Source organism: Falco naumanni, chromosome 2, assembly GCF_017639655.2.
Source record: "Falco naumanni isolate bFalNau1 chromosome 2, bFalNau1.pat, whole genome shotgun sequence".
Taxonomy (NCBI): Eukaryota; Metazoa; Chordata; class Aves; order Falconiformes; family Falconidae; genus Falco; species Falco naumanni.
The window spans coordinates 973611-991084 of NC_054055.1; the positions used below are offsets into that span (position 1 = coordinate 973611).

Consider the following 17474-nt stretch of genomic DNA (forward strand, 5'->3'; position numbering starts at 1 on the left):
CAGGATCTTACTTCTGCCTGTCCCCATTGGGTTACAGTTTCCCCTGGCTGAATGAGGTTGTTGAGTAATGCTTGGTTTGGGTTTTGGGGTTGGGTTTGTTTTGGGTTTTTTTTTTTTTGGGGGGGGGGGGAGATAAAAAAAAGAAAAAAAAAGGTAAGGTGAGTATAATGCTGTGTTTTCCATGTAGGTGAGCAGCCAGTGGGAAGTGAGCATCCTCCATCACTCCCCACCACTCATCCCAACCCTTCTGGTTGCATTGATGCAGCTCTTTTTAGAGGTGCCAGGCTGGGGGATGAATTTGGGGGTTTTAATCACAATTTTGTGCCCAGCTTGGCTCCTGCGCACACTCGTGTCCTGCAGTGGGATGAAGCTCCATGCTCAGAGCTGCCACAGCAGCGCTGCTCCGGCGTGAGATGGATTGTCCCCAGCACTTGGCTGTGGGACAGACCGGCGCTGGACCAGTTAAGGGTCACGGTGTTGCTGCTCACCCACAAGCCCTCCTTGTACAACCGGTGGGTCAGCACAGGCAGAGCCCCGTGGTGAGCTGTGCTCATCGTGGGACAGGCGGTGACGGAGCTCTGCCCTGTTCATTGCTGGCCAAAACCTGCCTGCACTGCCTAGAGGGTGCACTAGTTTTTCTTACAAGTTAGTTTTTGCACAGGGATGGATGAGGACACACCTTATTTTCCAGGAACTGCAGAGCACAACGAGCAGATACGGTTTTCATGTGCTGTCATTGCAGCGTTGTGCCTGGATCGGTGCTTTCAAGCTGGAGTTCACTGCCTGAAAGCCTGAGATGAATCTTCTCACTGCACTGGATTTTCCAACCTCAAGAGGGGGAAAGCGGCTCCAAACAAGTTAAAAACATTTTGTCCAAGAGGACCAAGGTGTGGGATGCTTTATTCAACCCCTGGCTATACTGCCAACTAACCTTTGGGCACCTTCTTGGCCATTCTCTTCCCTGGCAGCTGCAGCTGTCGGGGGCACACCTGCTTGGATGTTGCCTCTACAGGAAGGGCTTTTACCACCTGCACCTCATCTGCTGCTTGGCCATCTCCTCCCCTGCTTCCGGGAGGATCTCAGACACCTCCTGGAATTCCTCCATCGGCCTCCATTAGGGTATGCCCTGGGGCTGGATTTCCTCTTTTGCAAAACAGAGGCTGGGAAAGGCCAGATGAGAAAGCTCCTTGGCTGCGATACTTGACCTTCCCCCCCATCCCTCCGCTCACCAGCGGCCCCAGCGCTCTCGATCCCTGCACCGCAGGGACACAAAGGCAGCTGCTGGGATCCAGCTCTAGCCTGACACGCATACAAAACACGGGAGCCCCAAAAGCAAATGCACTGGCGGTCTTGAGCAACTCAAGAGCAAAGACAGATGCGCTGAGTTTAAGCCTGGCCAGTGGCTCTTACTGTAGCCTGCAAAAAGTGCCTGAATTTCTTGCCTCTCTTTCCTCCTGTCTTGCGTCGCCGGTGCAGGGAAAAGGGACAGCACCGGGGGGTCACCGGGCCCTGCTTGCACTAGCAGTTCAGGATCGTACCACCGTCAGGGCTGGGATGGAGATCAAGCGTGGCCGGTGCTCGGAGACCCGAGTCCTGCTTCATCTTGGGGGGCAAACCCACTTTCACTCCAAGGCGTTCTCCCAGCAGCTGCGTTTGGGGTGGGATTAATCCAGCTGTGGATCCAGGGGACCCCCGCGATGCCTGTGTTGCATCTACCCTGCTGTTAACTGTTAACCAGCAGCCAGAGCTCGGGGTCCGTGGGGTGGGCTGAGGGCGTTCAGCAGACGAAGCCCTCGTCCTCTCTGCAGGGACATGGCGGGAGGCTGCTGCAATGGGGGGGGGGACCCTCCGTTCCCACCTCAGCCACACCCTGGGGCCCCAGCAGCTCAAGGACACCTTTACGTTCAGATCCTGCCGCTGTGGTACCACCAACCGGAGAGACTGGGATTGTGGGAACATACCCGAGGGGACTTCAGTAATGGTCAAGGTGTTTCTCGTGGCCACGAGGATTTCTTCCCGGACCTCTGCTTTTGCCTTTCAGGCAGGAAGGCTGGGCATCCTCCCACGCTGCAAGGAAGACCAGGAGGCTGCAGTGTGCCTCCCCTCCACCCTCCAGGCTCATAATCCTCCACCTCCTTTTCCTGCCCCCTCTCCCAAACGCAGGCCCACGCTTCTGCAGGAGATAGGTGAGATGGTCTTTTTTTTTTTTTTTTTTTTTTTACCAAGCTGGTCCAGTTTAGACATCAACTAAAGATTATTGAGCACCATTGGATCAGCTTTCTACAACTCCAGCGCAGTGCAGTGATTCACAGAGTAACTACTGCAGCCCGCCCCGCAGACCCAGCTCAGAGGCCGTTTCCTCCATCTCCCTTGGGCTAGGGCTGGCTTTCTCCAGGGCGCTGGTGACAAGCCCATGCTGCCCGGGGGCTAGCACAGCTCTTTGCCATTTACCAGCCCCAGTGTGCCGAGCTGTCCCATCCCTGCAGGTCAGTTCCCGTGGGGGCTGCATGCAGCACGCCATGAGGGAGAGAGAACAGCAAGGCACTGGGACCAGGAGCGGGCCAAGCCCACACTCAGGCTCTCAGCATCCATCCAAACACGTGGGTTGATCCAGATACAGACGCAACCAGTCTCACTTCAGAGCTTCGGCTCGTTACCTCTTCCTGAGGCATGTAGGGCGCTTGCACACCATCCAGTTGTGGCTTGGCATCCCGGTAAAGCAGGGGGTGTTTCAAGATGTACAGTGTTCTTCTGTATCCCTATGAACCAGAGGGAGAACAGGACAACAAAATTCTTTGCTGCTTCTTTCTTGGTCAGCGGACCATACTGCTCATCAACCTTCCAAGGCTTTTCTAAGCAGGAGCCCTCAGCTATCTTCACTCACCAACTGGCTCTACAAAATCTGCATCTGTGCCTCCACTGAGCAGCTCCTTGTAGGCTTTGTATTGCTCTGGAACCACCTGGGAGCTTCCCTCCCCCCTCTGCTCACTCTTCTCCAGTCTGTCCTCTGCCACAGGTCTCAGCAGGGGTCTGGACACATCCTCCACCTCAGAGCAGCAAAATAAAGGAATTCACAGCAGTCCTTTCTTACCAGTCAAGCTGATGGAGTCAGCCAGAGCCTGTCCCGCTGCGGCCAAGGTCTCTCCCGGTGGCACCAAGCCACACAGCCTCATCCCATCTCTGCTCGGCAGGACTGGGCACAGGAGAGAGAGGCCACCTCCATCCTGGTGCAGACTTTTTTTTCCCCTGATAATCCCAAGATTTTCAGGGAAATCAAGTCAAAATGCTGCCATGGTGAGCTCTAGGAGGGAGCCTTCCAGCAGACACTGCAGGGACAACGCTGGACTGATGAGTCCCTGCAGCTGGGCTACCCACCAAGCCAGCACAACCCCCTGCCACCCTGTAAAATAGGCCACCGTTTTTTGCTCTTGGTGACAATGCCATATGTATGCTTCTTGCTAGTGCTTCCTTCCTTAAATTCCTTGCAATCAGAGGAGGGTTATAACCACTGGTACCCGCAGCACATGCACACAGTTCATTCACTTAGGAAATGAGTGGACTATTTCTAGACAAGCCCTGCAGTCCTGGACACTTAAAGCCCAGCCTCACCTGCATCATGAAGAGGGATGCAACATCTTCCTCGGCTGAGCCAGGAGGAGGCCTGGAGTCGCTTTCCCCTTCCCCCAGCACTAGCTGCTGGCTGCTGGTTGGGGTCACAGAGCTGATGGGGGTCAGTGGCTGGGCCAGACTCGGAGGTGCAGCATCTTTCGCAGCCTCCGCCACAGCTGGGAGCAGAAAGGTCTTGGCAGGAGCTTCCAGCATCAGCAGCTGCTTTGTGACTTTGGGAAGATGCGACATGACCTGGGGACACACAACAGACATCCATGCATGCTGCCATGATTCTTGGCCTTGGGTCAGGTCCAACGGCTGGAGGCTGGTCTTTATGGGGCAGAGAGCATCAGGGCAGCCCTGGCTCTAGGGATACCCTGGCAGCATCTTCAGTCCCATAGGACCCCTCAGCCAAGACCAACGGGCAGAACTGAATCCAAAAACCCAGTGAGAAACCCTGCCTGGGGCAGCTATAAGGGGGTGATTGGACTCCCCAGCCTCATCCTGAGCAAAATACTTCAAATCCTTCCCACCCTTTTCTCCATTTCTTCCAACCCCACTGAGATCCACGTGTCCCACCAGCTCTTCCCATGCTCTCCAGCAAGCCAGTTCCTGGGCAATCCTGCCCTGAGCATTGCAGCAAGGGTTTCATCCCTCCCTTAGGCAGGAAAACCCCTGCACTCCCAAGGCACATCCCTCCTTACCTTGTGGCTGGCTTTGAGAGGGATGGAGAAGTGCCACCTCTCTGCCGCTAGGTTCTTCTGTCGGACAAGTTTAATCCCCAGATTGTGCTGGAGGAGCCAGGTCAGCAGAGGTGGCTGTTCTGGAGGAGCAGAGGTTCACCAGCGCTGCAGGCAGCTGGTGGAGAGCCCGTTCCCGCTCCTTTGCTGGCAGCACACTGCACCAACTAACCCCAGGCCCCGCCCAGGGACCAGACTAGAAGCCACCCTGTTTTGTAGGGAGATGCTTTAGCCCTAAGGACACACACCAGACTGGGCTAGTTGGCACCAAGGCCAGAGGAGCAGTCCTGACCTGTTTTCTTTACTAGCCTACACACAGCTTGTGCAGGGAGCACCACCGTTGCAATGTTCCATCTGCATCCTTCTGGCTACCTTCAAATGTCGCCTATCAAGGACACAGGTACATTTGGGGATTTATCCTCTGCGCTGAGAAAGATGGACCCACTTCAGACAAGTCCTTTGTGGGATAAACACCAGTTGGGGAGCAAAATTTAGCTTGAGGCTGCGCTGCCGTAGTCACAGATGGGCTGTTAACAGACTTCTATGGGGCCAGGAGCAGCAGTAGGGCACTGTTTGCAAGAGCAGCGTTCATCTGCATTGCTCATTAGAGAGCAGAAATGATTAAAGCACCTCCTTGGGGGCCAGTGTGGCAGCAGTGTCCGAACACAAAAAAGCAACGTGATCCCTGTCCCAGAGAACTAACAGCAAAGGAGGGAGAGAGCAGGAGTGCCCCGCAGAGCTGGGCTCAGACTGTACTGCTGGGGTGGTGGTAAGAGGGTTGCTGTGGAGTGTCAGCTCCTTCGGGCACAGGAAGAAAGCCAGGGTAGGAGATCTGTCTCATCCACCATCTGCAAGATAAAATGGTTTACTGTTCGCTCTAAGCACTGAGTCATGCCAGAGGCTGTAGAGTTTCATCACAACCCTCCCACCAAAGCACATCCCGCCAATGCTACGGGACCCTGGCACTGGGCAGGTACGCACAGTGAGGAGGAGGAGGAGGGACATGGCATCCCTTAACCAGAGACACCCAGCAGCTCCGCTGCCTGTGATTACAAAGGACAGAAACGGCGCTCCCCTCTCCCTGCTGCACACTGCAGCCACAGGACTGGTGCCTCCATTGCTTGGAAGAGCTGCAAGGTAGGGAGGCAGGACTTTTTTCCTGCCTCTCCACCCTGTGGTCCAAACCACAGCCTAGCCAGGGCACTGCAGCCAGAAACCAGCTCACCAGTGATCTAAACTAGGGTGTCGACACATGGGAAGGCAGCAAAGCTCCCTTCGCAGGCAAGCAGAGCCGCCCCAGGGGATGCCCCTTGCTGAGCAGCGGTAAGGTAACTGCACTGCCAGCTCACCCAGCTGGGAAGCAGCATGACTTAAGCCCTGGGCAGGAGCCAAAAGCACCAGGAAGAGGAGCTTAAATGTTGTTGCGTGTTACTTGTCTGCTGGGGCACACTGAGAACCTGATGTGGCTCAGCAGATGGGTATAACAGCAAAGTCCTCGAGGAGACATCAGCATCCACAAGGCAGCTCTAGAAAAGGATCAGTCCAAGGGGAGGACAATCTTTCATACATTCTCTGATGAAATCCCCAAATCTTCAGGGGTTTAGACAAGCTGGGTGCAATTCAGCTGCCTAAATAGGTGTCCTCTCCCACCTGAGAGATCCTGGATATCTGACACATCCCCATGGGCTGGCAGAGGGACACAAGAGCCTGGGAGAGCCTCGCGCCCTTCTGCAGTGGCAGCTAGAGGCCAGGGTGTCTCCCAGGGCACTAACACCAAGCGCAGGCAGACGAACCTTCATATCTATCTGGAGCCACAGGACCTAAATCACCTTGTTGATGGCCAGGCTGAGATACTTCAGTTCAGGAAAGGGAACACAAGTGTCCCTGTGCATGGAAGGAGCCAGCAGTCTTCAAGACAGATTGACTTCCATCCCTGGGATCAACCTTAAAGAGAGGAGGAAGAGTGTGAGCAGAGACACTGCTTCCAAGGCTTCAGTGGCAGAAGACACCTCCAGTGGCAGGATACCACCTTCCCGAGCCCAAACACAGCTATAATTTGAAGAGCTTTTGGTTCAGACCCCCCTTGGCAGCTTGCTTTGCCCTTTATGTTACTGTGGGAGCCCTCAGGGAGTCATGTCAAATGCACCAAACTCCACCACCCAGCACTGAAAAAGTGCACAGGCCCGGGGGGAAGCAGCTGTGCTCTCAGGGAGTGTGCATGTGCATGCACTGTTTGTTATGCTAGAACACGCTGTGAGCGCTCAGCATCTCTGAAGCTCAGCCTCTTACTCAAGTTCTAATAAAAATCAGGGGGGTTGGCTTCAAACACCAGATTCTGAAAAGCATCACGTAAACAGATGAGGTGGAAAAGATTACAGTGCTAAGAACGAGTGAACTCCCAGCTCCTGAGCTTCAGTCCCCGCCTGAGCCGCAGAACACGCTCCCCCATGCAGGGGGGCACACAGTCACGAGCGAAGTGTGACCCAGCTTTCATTTGGAAGCAATATAAGTTTAAGCTCCAGTGTCCCTTGGTTATGGGAAGATTTGCTTCTGATCTCCCTGGTGAGAGACGATACTCACTGCGAGCCTTGCAGGCCCCCGGCATCCCAGTGGTACCCACAGGCTTATTGAAACTCAGCTGAGAGGCTTGGGGAAGGGGAATTTTAGAGCACACAGCTCCAGCTCAAACTACAGATCAGCCAAGAGTTCTTCGCGGCACCGGGCGTTCCTGAGAGCCAGAATTAAAAGCAACCTCTAAAATGAAACACAAGCAAAGTGAGGGTTTCTACATGTAGCAACTGAAGCTGACTGGTCACTGGGCCAGCCCCAGCCACGGCAAGGCTGGAATTACCCTGGAAAAGCAAGCTAGCATCAGGCAAGAAGAACATGTCCAAGGTGAGGGAGGACCAGTCACACCACCGCAAGCCCCGTCACTCTAGGTGAGGCTCACGTCCCCAAACACAGTAGAAACTTTACTACTGGCCTCAGGGCAGCCAGAAACTCTTGGCAGGTAGATTTTGGTTTGCAGTCTCACCTGTGAGCACGAGGCCTTTCCCACATCATGCTGCTCTTGCCAGTCCAGCACTAGAAGTTGCACTGTTGCCTGCTCCACAAACACCTAACAGCAGGGACTGCTGCAGCGAGCCAGAGGCCAGAAGTGCTTGGAGGAGCCCCACCGGCAGCCTCCGTCACAGCCCAGTCCACACAAGAGGCATCAGGAAGCTTCTGATCCACCCTATCGTGTGGCCCAGCATGAGGTGTGCATCACACATTGGTAAGGACATCCCGAGTGGTGAGCTGACCTACCCCAGGAATGCAGACCTGAGCATGGGCCACCTGTTCACACAACCTTCCTGCTCTCTGCCTGTCCAGGATGCACATTAATCCACTTAATAACCTGAATTATTTCTCCAGTTCTGCCAGTTTTCCTCCCATTCAGCACGAAACGCCTCCTTTGGAGCAAGTTAGCCTGGAGAAGGCCCGGAGAGAGAAAGGCACACTTCCAGCCGGACCATGGCAGGTGTCTGCTTTTGAGTGATTCAAGTCCAGTAAGCACCCATTGCTCCCAGTAAATACAGAGGGACTGTACAGGTTTGCTGAGCTGTCTAAAACGGTCCCATATATCCCCCTCTTACTGTTTTAATTTTGTCAGGCAGCTTCACTTACTGGTGAGCAGATCCTCACCCGGACATAACGGAGCCCTCTCCCATCGAAACACCCCACGGTTTCAGTGCGGGCAGGGAGAGGCAGGCGCTGCTCACCCGTCCTGCCTGGATCCCTGGCATTCCGCAGCACAACTGTCCTTTCGCCACTTCCAGCTCTGCTGGCACCTCTGTGCCCTCCTGCTGCGGTGGCCGGCCGGCTGCCAGAAGCTGCTCAAGGACTTGTACCACTCTGCCCTGAAGCCGTCCAGCTCCGAGTGGAGGAAGAACTGCCTGCTCTCTGCTTGGTGCGGGCAGGGGCCAGCTGAAATCCCGTTCCTGTCCAGATTCAGCTCCCTCAGGCTATGGGAAGAGGAAATGTGTAAGAAACTCCAGGATTGCTATCTGTGCGTGCACCCGGCATCTGTTCACCCCAGTGCCTGCAGGGCAGGGAGCTGGCCCTCGACCTGCCTCCTCCCTGGGCTTCCCAGCAGCAGTGCGGAGGCAGCCGCAACACCTGCATCTCGCTGCCCCGTTCCTCCTCCTCCTCTCCGAATCCCAACCACAGGCTCGGTCCTTGGCACAGCTTCGGCCCACACACCAGCCTGAGGGTCACCTAGCTCTAAGCTCACGTCTTGAGAATTTAACAGACAAGGAGACAACCTGGCAGTTCATTAAATAACCCAGGGCTCTGATGAGCTGCAGTCCTACTGGGATTCCCTAACAATGTTCCACCAGCCCATGGAATTAAAACATCACCGACGCACTTGCCCAAGGTCAGCTTAGGGAAGAGCAGAAATCCAAACCTCCGCACTCCAGCCCTGCAGTCTTAAGCCTAAACCTCACCCACTCGCCCTCCTCTTCCACAAACACTGCAGAAAATGTGCCGTTTCCTCTGGGAATGCCTTGGCAGAGCCAGGGCAGCAAGCCAGACCAACTCCCACCTCCAGTTCACAGCACTGGCAGCACAAGGAGAACATCAGTAGGTCTCTGCATCTGTCCCCAAACCCAGCACAGCCCAGCTGAGTGGCATGTGAACAGCTCCCCTTCCTAGTCACTTGTCTCTGGCTGAATCACAAAAGCCCACATCAAACAGAAGGAGCAGATCCGCAGCCTTTCCTAGTGCTGCTGCACTGGAATAAAGGGTGGAGCTGGGTTGAAGAAGGGAAAATGGGGAAAGCAACTGCCATTTCTCAAATCAGACCTGGAGATCAGCAAACACCCAGGGCAGGAGCTGAATCACCAGCCACCTGCCAGGTTTGGCCGGCTCGTGCTTTGCAGCAGGCTGTTTGCTTCTGTTCGGTCCCATCTGCAACACCAGAGAGACTAAACAGGGAAGTATCCGAGTGAATCAGAAAGATTTTGGGTTTGATTTTAAGCCTGCTACTGTGCAACAGCTGATGGAGGCAACTGCCAGCCCCCAGGAGCCAGAGCCATCTGCTGCCAAGTCCTTCCGTATCGGCAAAGAGGAGACAGGCTCACAAAGACACTCAGGTCTGACAGACGATTGTCATCCAGTGACAAGATCTCCAGAGGTGGAAACCTTAAATGAGGAGAGCTGCAGATAGAAAGAGGCTCATTAATAATACGCTCATGCAAAGACAGGTGACAAACACATCATTTGCTCTCACTGTGGGAAGATGTATCTGCTGGGATACTGGACTGGGGCTGTTTTCATCCTTTTAATAGAAAACCAGTGTTCTACCTCAAAGCAGTTACGTTGAATCGGTCCAAATGACCGCCTAGCTCAGCATCTCATTTCCAACAATGGCAAATAGTGGATACCTTGGCATGGCAACTGTGGCTAAGTTGTATGTGAAGGATCTAATTAACAATAAATAAATAGCCTCCTGCTCGCATGGCTCAGCCACCTGACAGGGCTGCTGCCTCACTGCCCAGAGGTTCCTCTCTAGCTGCTAATGACAGCAGCTACCCAGGAGATCTGAGGCTCAGCTGGGACAACATTCCCTGCCACCCAGCACCAGCCATTAGGTTATTTTATCTTCCAGTTTGCAAGGGAAGAGCTCCGCTGCCCAGACTGACAAACCCCAGGCCACCCACCCCCGCTGCTCACCCCCACCTCGCCAGCCCTGCTGCTCCATCACCCCGCCTGCCTGCGCAGCGCAGCACGCCAGCGGCTCCCCACCAAACTGACGCGTCTCTTGCCATGTGCACTTACTCCCTCGAGCCTGCCAGGTCCGGAGGAAGGGACCGAAGCCTGTTGGCCATCAAGCAAAGGACTCTGAGCTGGGACAAATCTCCCAATGTCCAAATGTCCTGAGAGGACAAGTTATTGTAGGAGAGATCCAGATTCTGAAGGAAACAGAAGAAACAATGACCTGCAGCAAAAACCAGCCTCTGTTGGCTTTCCCCAGGTAGTAAATATTTACAGGAGACTTTCAGTCATGCTACTACCTGCCCTAGGGTAAGCGTCTCTGACTTGCAGGGATTTCGCTTACAGCAGTGGGACTGCGCACATTGGCAGAAGCGCCCAGAGCTGGTCCCCCACTCACACATGTGACTCACAGGATAACAGCCAGGAGAAAGCCAAGGAGCAGGCCCTGCTGGGAGTGAGGACAAGGGTTTCTAAGATACATGAACAGGAATAGCATTGCTGGGGCATTACAATAGGCTGCGTTTTCCCGGGAGGCGCTCAAAGCCCTTTTCAAATCAATTTAATATGAATTTGCAATCAGCCTTCCCAGGGCTGATTTCTCTGGGTTGTCAGCAAATGGGATCCCAGACACTGGTCACGGATGAAGCTGAGGTCCACAGGGGCATGGCAGCAAGGGTAGTTTAGGAAGGTCCCATCCTCACCTTTTGTATCTGATAGCAGCGACAGAGCCGTTCACAGAGAGGCACACAGGGAAGGACAGGGTTAACCCTGGCCTCATGAGCCTTGGAAATTTGGTTCCCCATCACCTGGGCACTGCCCACTGACTGGGTCAAATCCTTGAGTGAGTAACCAGCAGTGCATGGGACAAATGTGGGAGATGCTCTCCTACATTTCATGGATTTGGGGACCTTCCAAAGCCTGCAGGCAGGCGGGAAGCCAGGACTCGAGCATACAGAGCTGAGAGCTGAGCCATGAACAATTCTTTGAATAAAACAAGAAGAAAGAAACCTGTTAAGGCAAAACTTCATATCCAGCAGCAATCAGAAACCAGAGAAATCCAGACAAGGACACCTCCTCAAAGAGAGCAAACCTAGATAAAGTCAGTACAGCTGAGCTAGAGCCTGAACTCCCTATAGCAGAGACACACTCCAAGCTGGAGGGAGAGGACAACTACAGCCATTGTACCAAGCAGCTGTGCCTGTTTAGGATCTACTTTGCCTCTTTTTTAAAGAAAAAACCAAACTGCCCCCTTTGCTGTGTTAGAAAGGCAGCCTATAAGCTGGGGAGACTGCAGACACCTATCTGGGGAGGAGGAGGGTGGGATGCAGAGAGGTAGAGCACAGTGTGGAGGAGGATGGGGATTCATCAGGGGCCACACAGCATCAGGGTGGTGAGGGTTGCCGTGAGTGACTGACACACTGCAGGGACAGGATCCTAAAGCAAAGGGGAGACAAGAAGTCCTGTGGCAAGGGGCTGAGCACTAGGGATCTGCGAGGAGCAAGCAAGATGTGAAGGTCCTTGAGGGTCACAGCAGAAAGGACTTCCTGGAGTCACAAGGAAGCAGGAAGAGAGAAAGACCCTGCAAGTTTCAGAGAACTCACACTGCAGGGACATACATCAATGCTACATGTAGGCTTCAGCATGACGGTTGGGAGGAGATGAATAAGGTCTTAGATCCCCCTCATCTTACTTCCAAATGCAGGAAGTCTCCAGCAGTGCTTTTGAGATTTCTTAGTCCATTCAAGGAAAGTTCCAGTTCCCGCAATGCTGGAAACTTCCAAAATGACTCTGCAAGGGTGGAAAAGAAAACGCTCCAGCGAGTGAGGAACAGCAGTAACAGAACAAATCACATCTTATCCAGGTCTGGAACGGGCTAAAACCAGCAAGAACAAGAGCACTAGTATTATCAGTGGGCATGTTTGAAAGAAAATGCCAGCTCAGTTAGATGACTGTCTGTACAATACACGATGCCCCACCAGCCTACTCTGGTTTGCTTTCACGCGTTTGCTCCCACCCTAAATCAGATTAATCCTTGAAGCCAGTGATGGCACATTTAGCTTGTATGTTTTACTAGTTATAAAGGGATTTCCTTTTTTCTTCCTCCAATTAACTGAGCCCATGACACTGGATTTGGAATCACCTCTCAGCTCTACCTTCTGAGCTTCTGGGACAAGTCATTTCATTTATTCCACACTTCTATATATTAAATGGGGATTTTCTTTGTAAAGAGCTTTGTTTTCTAATAATGAAAAGGATACCACAGTGGCACACAATTATCATTACAATAAAGACAATTAGCACCAAGATTTCAACACAGTAACAGGAAGGAAGCAATTCTGCAAAGAAGTGCTGCATGTGTACCTTGAACCTTTGTAAAGCTCTAGATCTTTGTTCAGACAAGCATAAGCTTCCCCAAGTTAAAAAGCAGCATCTATATTTTTTGGTAATGCAATCCCTTACCTAGTGTCAGCAGATTCTCAGCAGCATTTATAAAAGCAACACAATCAAATTTCTCAAGATCATCTTTAGCCTGAAAAATACAGAAGAAAATTCTGCTCCATCATGCTGCTCCAGCCCTAAATTGATTTAAAACAACGGGATGTCTGCTTTTTCAGAATGCCTAAATCATAGCATTTCCCATAATTAGTTCTTCATTTGTTTTTCTGACTACAGAGAGCAACCCTCTGAAAATACTTGTTTAACACACAGATGCCTCAGTGATCACATCCACAAGACCTGGACTAGTGGACCCCCAAAACAAAGCCCTCGCTGCTGACCTCGCTCCCCTATGTGTGTTGCAGGGCTCCTAGACCATCTCATTCTACATGTGACCCAGCAAACGCAGCCACCCTGTGATTTAGCACATCTGACCTTCACAGCACCAGGAAGGACCCCTAAAAAGACACTAAAAACCTATCAGCAACCTGTCGCAAGTTAGTCGTGAACCCAAATAGAAGCCACTTCTCAAGCTGAATTCCTACCATAGTTGTGATAAACATCCCTAAATCTAAGGAACAGCATTTTGCAAGGGCAGGTAAGTAGGAAAGGGTCTACAATTAATGAAGACCGAATTAATTTGATTGTGAAGACACAGTCCAAAAGTTTATAGGACAAATCCTCCAAACCTGTTCACAGCTGACTGGGCAGGAAAACACACCTACTTCTACCATGTGTCTTCTCTGATCTCCAGGCGTTCATGTGATAATATGGTAAAGTTTTCAATTTTTAAGGCAATTCCATAATACTTTTTGAGTCTCTGGTACTCACAGAGACCAGATTTTGGCTGCTTATGTTCACAGAGCACAGGTCAGAGAGGTTCTTCAAACAGTGGTGCTTAGTCTAGGAAAAAAAAAAAAAAACCAAACAAAAATAAACCAAACCAAAGAAACACAAATGGTTAGTCCTACAGCAATCCTGCATGTTGTACCCTGGGACCTGAGCCCCAAAACCAGACCTCAGCTGCCCTCCCAGGTGATGGGAGGCCCCAGTGCCTTGGATCATGGGAAAGGGGGAGAAGGTGGCATGGAGATGGGGAGGGAGAGGCAGCTACAGAGTCTGTCCACCAGCAGGATCTCCCCAGCTCCACAAAGCTCCTTCAGAACGTTTAGGCAATAACAGAGGAAATCTGCACTCACCAGAAATTATTCACCCAGGACATTGCCTTCATTATTTTCTTCCATGGAGGTAGACTCTGGGGGCTTTCTCCTCTGCTGTGGTGTCTTCCTGGTGGTCCCCTTCTCAGTCCAAGCCCTTGGGGTAGCTCTGCCTGCCAGCATCCAGCGCCCAGACCCTAGCACGATGATGGACCAAGGCAGAGGAGATGGCAAGGTGAGCACACAACCCTCCAAAAGTGCCCTTCTCAAAGTAGCTGCAGGCTGCCTGGTGCTTCAGCCTGGCAAGTGAAATCCGCCATTTTAAAATCCCCTGTAAGGGGAAATACTGAAGTATGACATGTTCAGTGACCATGAATTGAAGATGTGGAACATTAAAGCTACAGCCAGAGTCATAGAAGAGGAGAAACATGCTACTTTATAGATGTTAATGGAGCCACAGGTTGCAGACATGGAAACATGGGCTGGAAGAGCCTTCTGGAGATCACCAGTCCAACCTCCCACCCTAAACAGGACCATCAGCAACGTTCGATCAGTCAGTCGTGGATTTGTCTAGCAATCCCACCATCTCCCAGGGTAACCTGGCCCAGAGCTGCACCTCCTCCCAGCGAAATTCCTCCTGATATCCAGCCTAGACCTCCCCAGGTGAAGTTTTTGCTTTAGTTATGCCATCTGCCACTGTTTAAAAGTTTGTAGCTGCCTTTCAGGTAGCTGTAAGCCACAATCTCCCCCTGGACTCCTCTTGGCCAGACAAAAAACAAGCTCAGGAACCCTCAGCCTCCCCTGGAAGGTTCTGTGCTCCAGACCCCTAACCAGCATAGTAGACCTCTCTAAGCATTTCCCAGATGTGACTCTGAAGGCCCAGAGAAAAAGGAGAAGCTGTAGCTCAGAATAGCTGCTGGAGAACCACACTGTGCTGTCCACATGCCAGCCTGAAGCTTCCCTCCTGCCGGCATGTGGAGATGGCTCCTTGACCCCTCATTTAACATGTGCCTTGGCCACCCCGCCCTCTTCATTTCAGTGCAGCTTTAAACAAATGTAAGGCTTTCTGGGTACTGTGGTAAGTTCTGTTATCAACTGTTACCTGCGTTACCAGCTGTGATGTTGATACAAGAAACCACAGCTGAATGTACCCTCCACGTGGCCCAACAACAAAGCGGATGGTGGACCTGCCCCTATGGACAAGACGTTATTCTGGAGGGACACTTCACCAGCAGCACTCAAAGAAGTGTCACCTCCTTTACTTGCGACAAAATGTTCCTGGCAGGGAAGCAGTTAGTGGCATGGCTGCTTCCATCACCCATTTTATACAGTCCTGTCGTAGCCATCTTGACTGCAACATTCCTGGAGAGAGCCAGAAAGAAAAAAAATGGGTTAAAATTTTCACTGTCTCTAACATTACTTTGCTTTAAACAGCTCTTTCCAAGCGTAGCCACAGATGAGGTGTCAGGCTTTAGGCAAAGGAACACTTTCAGGGACATACGAGGAGCATCACCTCCTAAAACGGAGAAGTACATGAGGTGCCTGGAGTATGAACATTATTTTCCAGCTCAAGATGGCAAAACGCAGACACTGGTGTGGGGGTGTGTGTGTGTGTGAGTTGGACTGTGTGGACAATGACTAATGGGATTTTTGCTTCACCCCTAATTCCTTCTTCCCCTGTCACTTGTGGACACTCTGGACCTCAGAAATAAACTTCGAAGGCTCTGCATCACTCTCAACTGTGTCCCTGTAGCAGGAGACGGTCTCCCAGTGCCATCTGATGGTGTCTCCCCACTCGGACGCTGCTCTGACACGCTATGGCATAGGTTGACTACAGTGTTTGCACCCAGTGCCGGTATTTGGGGTAAACGACTCCTGCAACAGGTGCATGGTGTGTGTTCATGCAGCACTGTAAGCAGGAGGGCAGCTGTGTGCTACTCTGCCAGGGTACACCACGGCCACTCGGCCCGCAAGACAGCACAGGGTACAGCAGGACACCAGCCAGGGGACACCTGAACCTGCCGGTACACGCAGGAGTACACATCTACCTCTGTCTGTGCAACCCCTCACCCATGCTCCCCATGCACAGCCACTCACATGCACCCCCCTCACTCCTGACACCCCCTCACACCTGTTCCCCTACACTGACACATACAACTACTGCACAGACATGCACAGATGTATGAACACTCACACACACACCCCTCACGCAGCTCCACACATGCTGGTAGCACACCCCAACATGTAAGTCCATACACCCACACCTCCAACACATACCCCTGTAACTACAGCTCCCAACACCCACCTATAGACCCCACTACCCATGAACACCCCACAAAACCACCCGTGAACACCCTCACACACCCCACTACACACATACACCTTCCTCACATGCACACAACCACCCACAAAACGCCCTCATGCACCTCCATTCACACACACACACACACATACCCTGCGCACACCCAACACATAAATACAGTCGCCTCACTACACCTCCTAAACACACCCCAGCATGGCACACAGCCCACGTCCTTCACACCCCAAAACACCCACAGCGTGCACACCCCACGCAAACACCCAAGCTCACCCTCTCAGTCCCCACATACCGCCCCCCCAGCAGACACCCACACCCCACACAAACACCCTCCCACGCCCACCACTCACATAACACCCCACGCAGACACCCGTGGGCACCCTCCCACGCCCTGCTCGCACACCCAGACACCCCCACACCCACCGCACCACAGGCACCCCCAACTCCTCACCCGCCCACCCCATGGCACCACGGGCACCCCCAATTCCTCACCCCCCCACCCCAACCTATGGCACCACAGACAGCCCTACTCCTCACCCCCCCACACCCATGGCACCACAGACACTCCCACCCCTCACCCCCCTATGGCACCACAGGCAACCCCCACTCCTCAAACACAACCCCCAACACGCCCACCCATGGCACCAAAGACACCCCCACTCCTCACCCCCCACCCCATGGCACCACGGGCACCCCCACCCCCAATGGCACCACAGACACCCCCACCCCCTTACCACCCCTCACCCATGGCACTACAACCACTCCTCATCCCCCTCCACCCGTGGCACCACAGGCACCCCCCTCCTCACACAGCTCCCCCCCACACTCCTCACACACCCCCACTCCCACGCCCCCACCCCCATAGCACCACAGGCACCCTCATTCCTCACACTGGTGTGTGGAATTAAACTCCATAACTCGGGGTAAGTTATAAAGCGGGTGTGTTTATTGCAGCGCCAGGTGCAAGGGGGGTCGCTCCTCCTAACTTGCACACCTAGTTGTACTCACAATGCATATTTATACAGTGAAGTTGGTTAGTTCTGCCCAAAGTCTACAGCTAACTAAATATTGGTTAGTTGCTTCCTCGCTTCAATTTGAAGGTACAGTTCATTTTAACTTTACTGGGCATGCTCCCCGAGCAGGGGTTCACTCTCTTCGGGGGGGCCATTTGAGTAGGAGGTCGGGATCTCTCCCTACCACAACTATTTTAACCTCGTGTCCTCAAGTCTTACAACTTCAGTTTTTCTTTTAGCACTTAGCAAGCCCTTGTCAGAAGGCTACTGATGGACATGCTTGTGGAGCTCCTCTGCGCCTGTACTGACCGTCCCTTCTGAAGCGCTGCACGGGTCGGCCCCAGACCTTCTGGCAGCTAATGAGGCTCCTGCCTGACTGTTGATAGTTCCTGTCATCTGTGCAACTCCTGCCTGTACAGTTTTAGGGTTTTCACTGTATTTTCTT

At 52.9% G+C, this 17474-nt stretch overlaps 1 protein-coding gene across 1 annotated transcript; it reads right to left on the reverse strand.

The window, feature by feature from the left end:
- Positions 1–30: 30 nt before the first annotated feature.
- Positions 31–15258, reverse strand: XRRA1 (X-ray radiation resistance associated 1). The gene is given in 22 exon segments (XM_040583350.1): positions 31–1045; positions 1048–1113; positions 1116–1160; positions 1962–2067; positions 2658–2759; positions 3610–3861; positions 4314–4439; positions 4974–5170; positions 5173–5197; positions 6179–6251; positions 6253–6293; positions 7069–7103; positions 8111–8143; positions 8146–8208; positions 8211–8356; positions 9453–9548; positions 10170–10303; positions 11797–11894; positions 12567–12636; positions 13374–13445; positions 13742–13964; positions 14969–15258. Coding segments are annotated over 22 exon segments (2388 nt in total). The 5' UTR covers positions 15235–15258; the 3' UTR covers positions 31–926.
- Positions 15259–17474: the final 2216 nt, after the last annotated feature.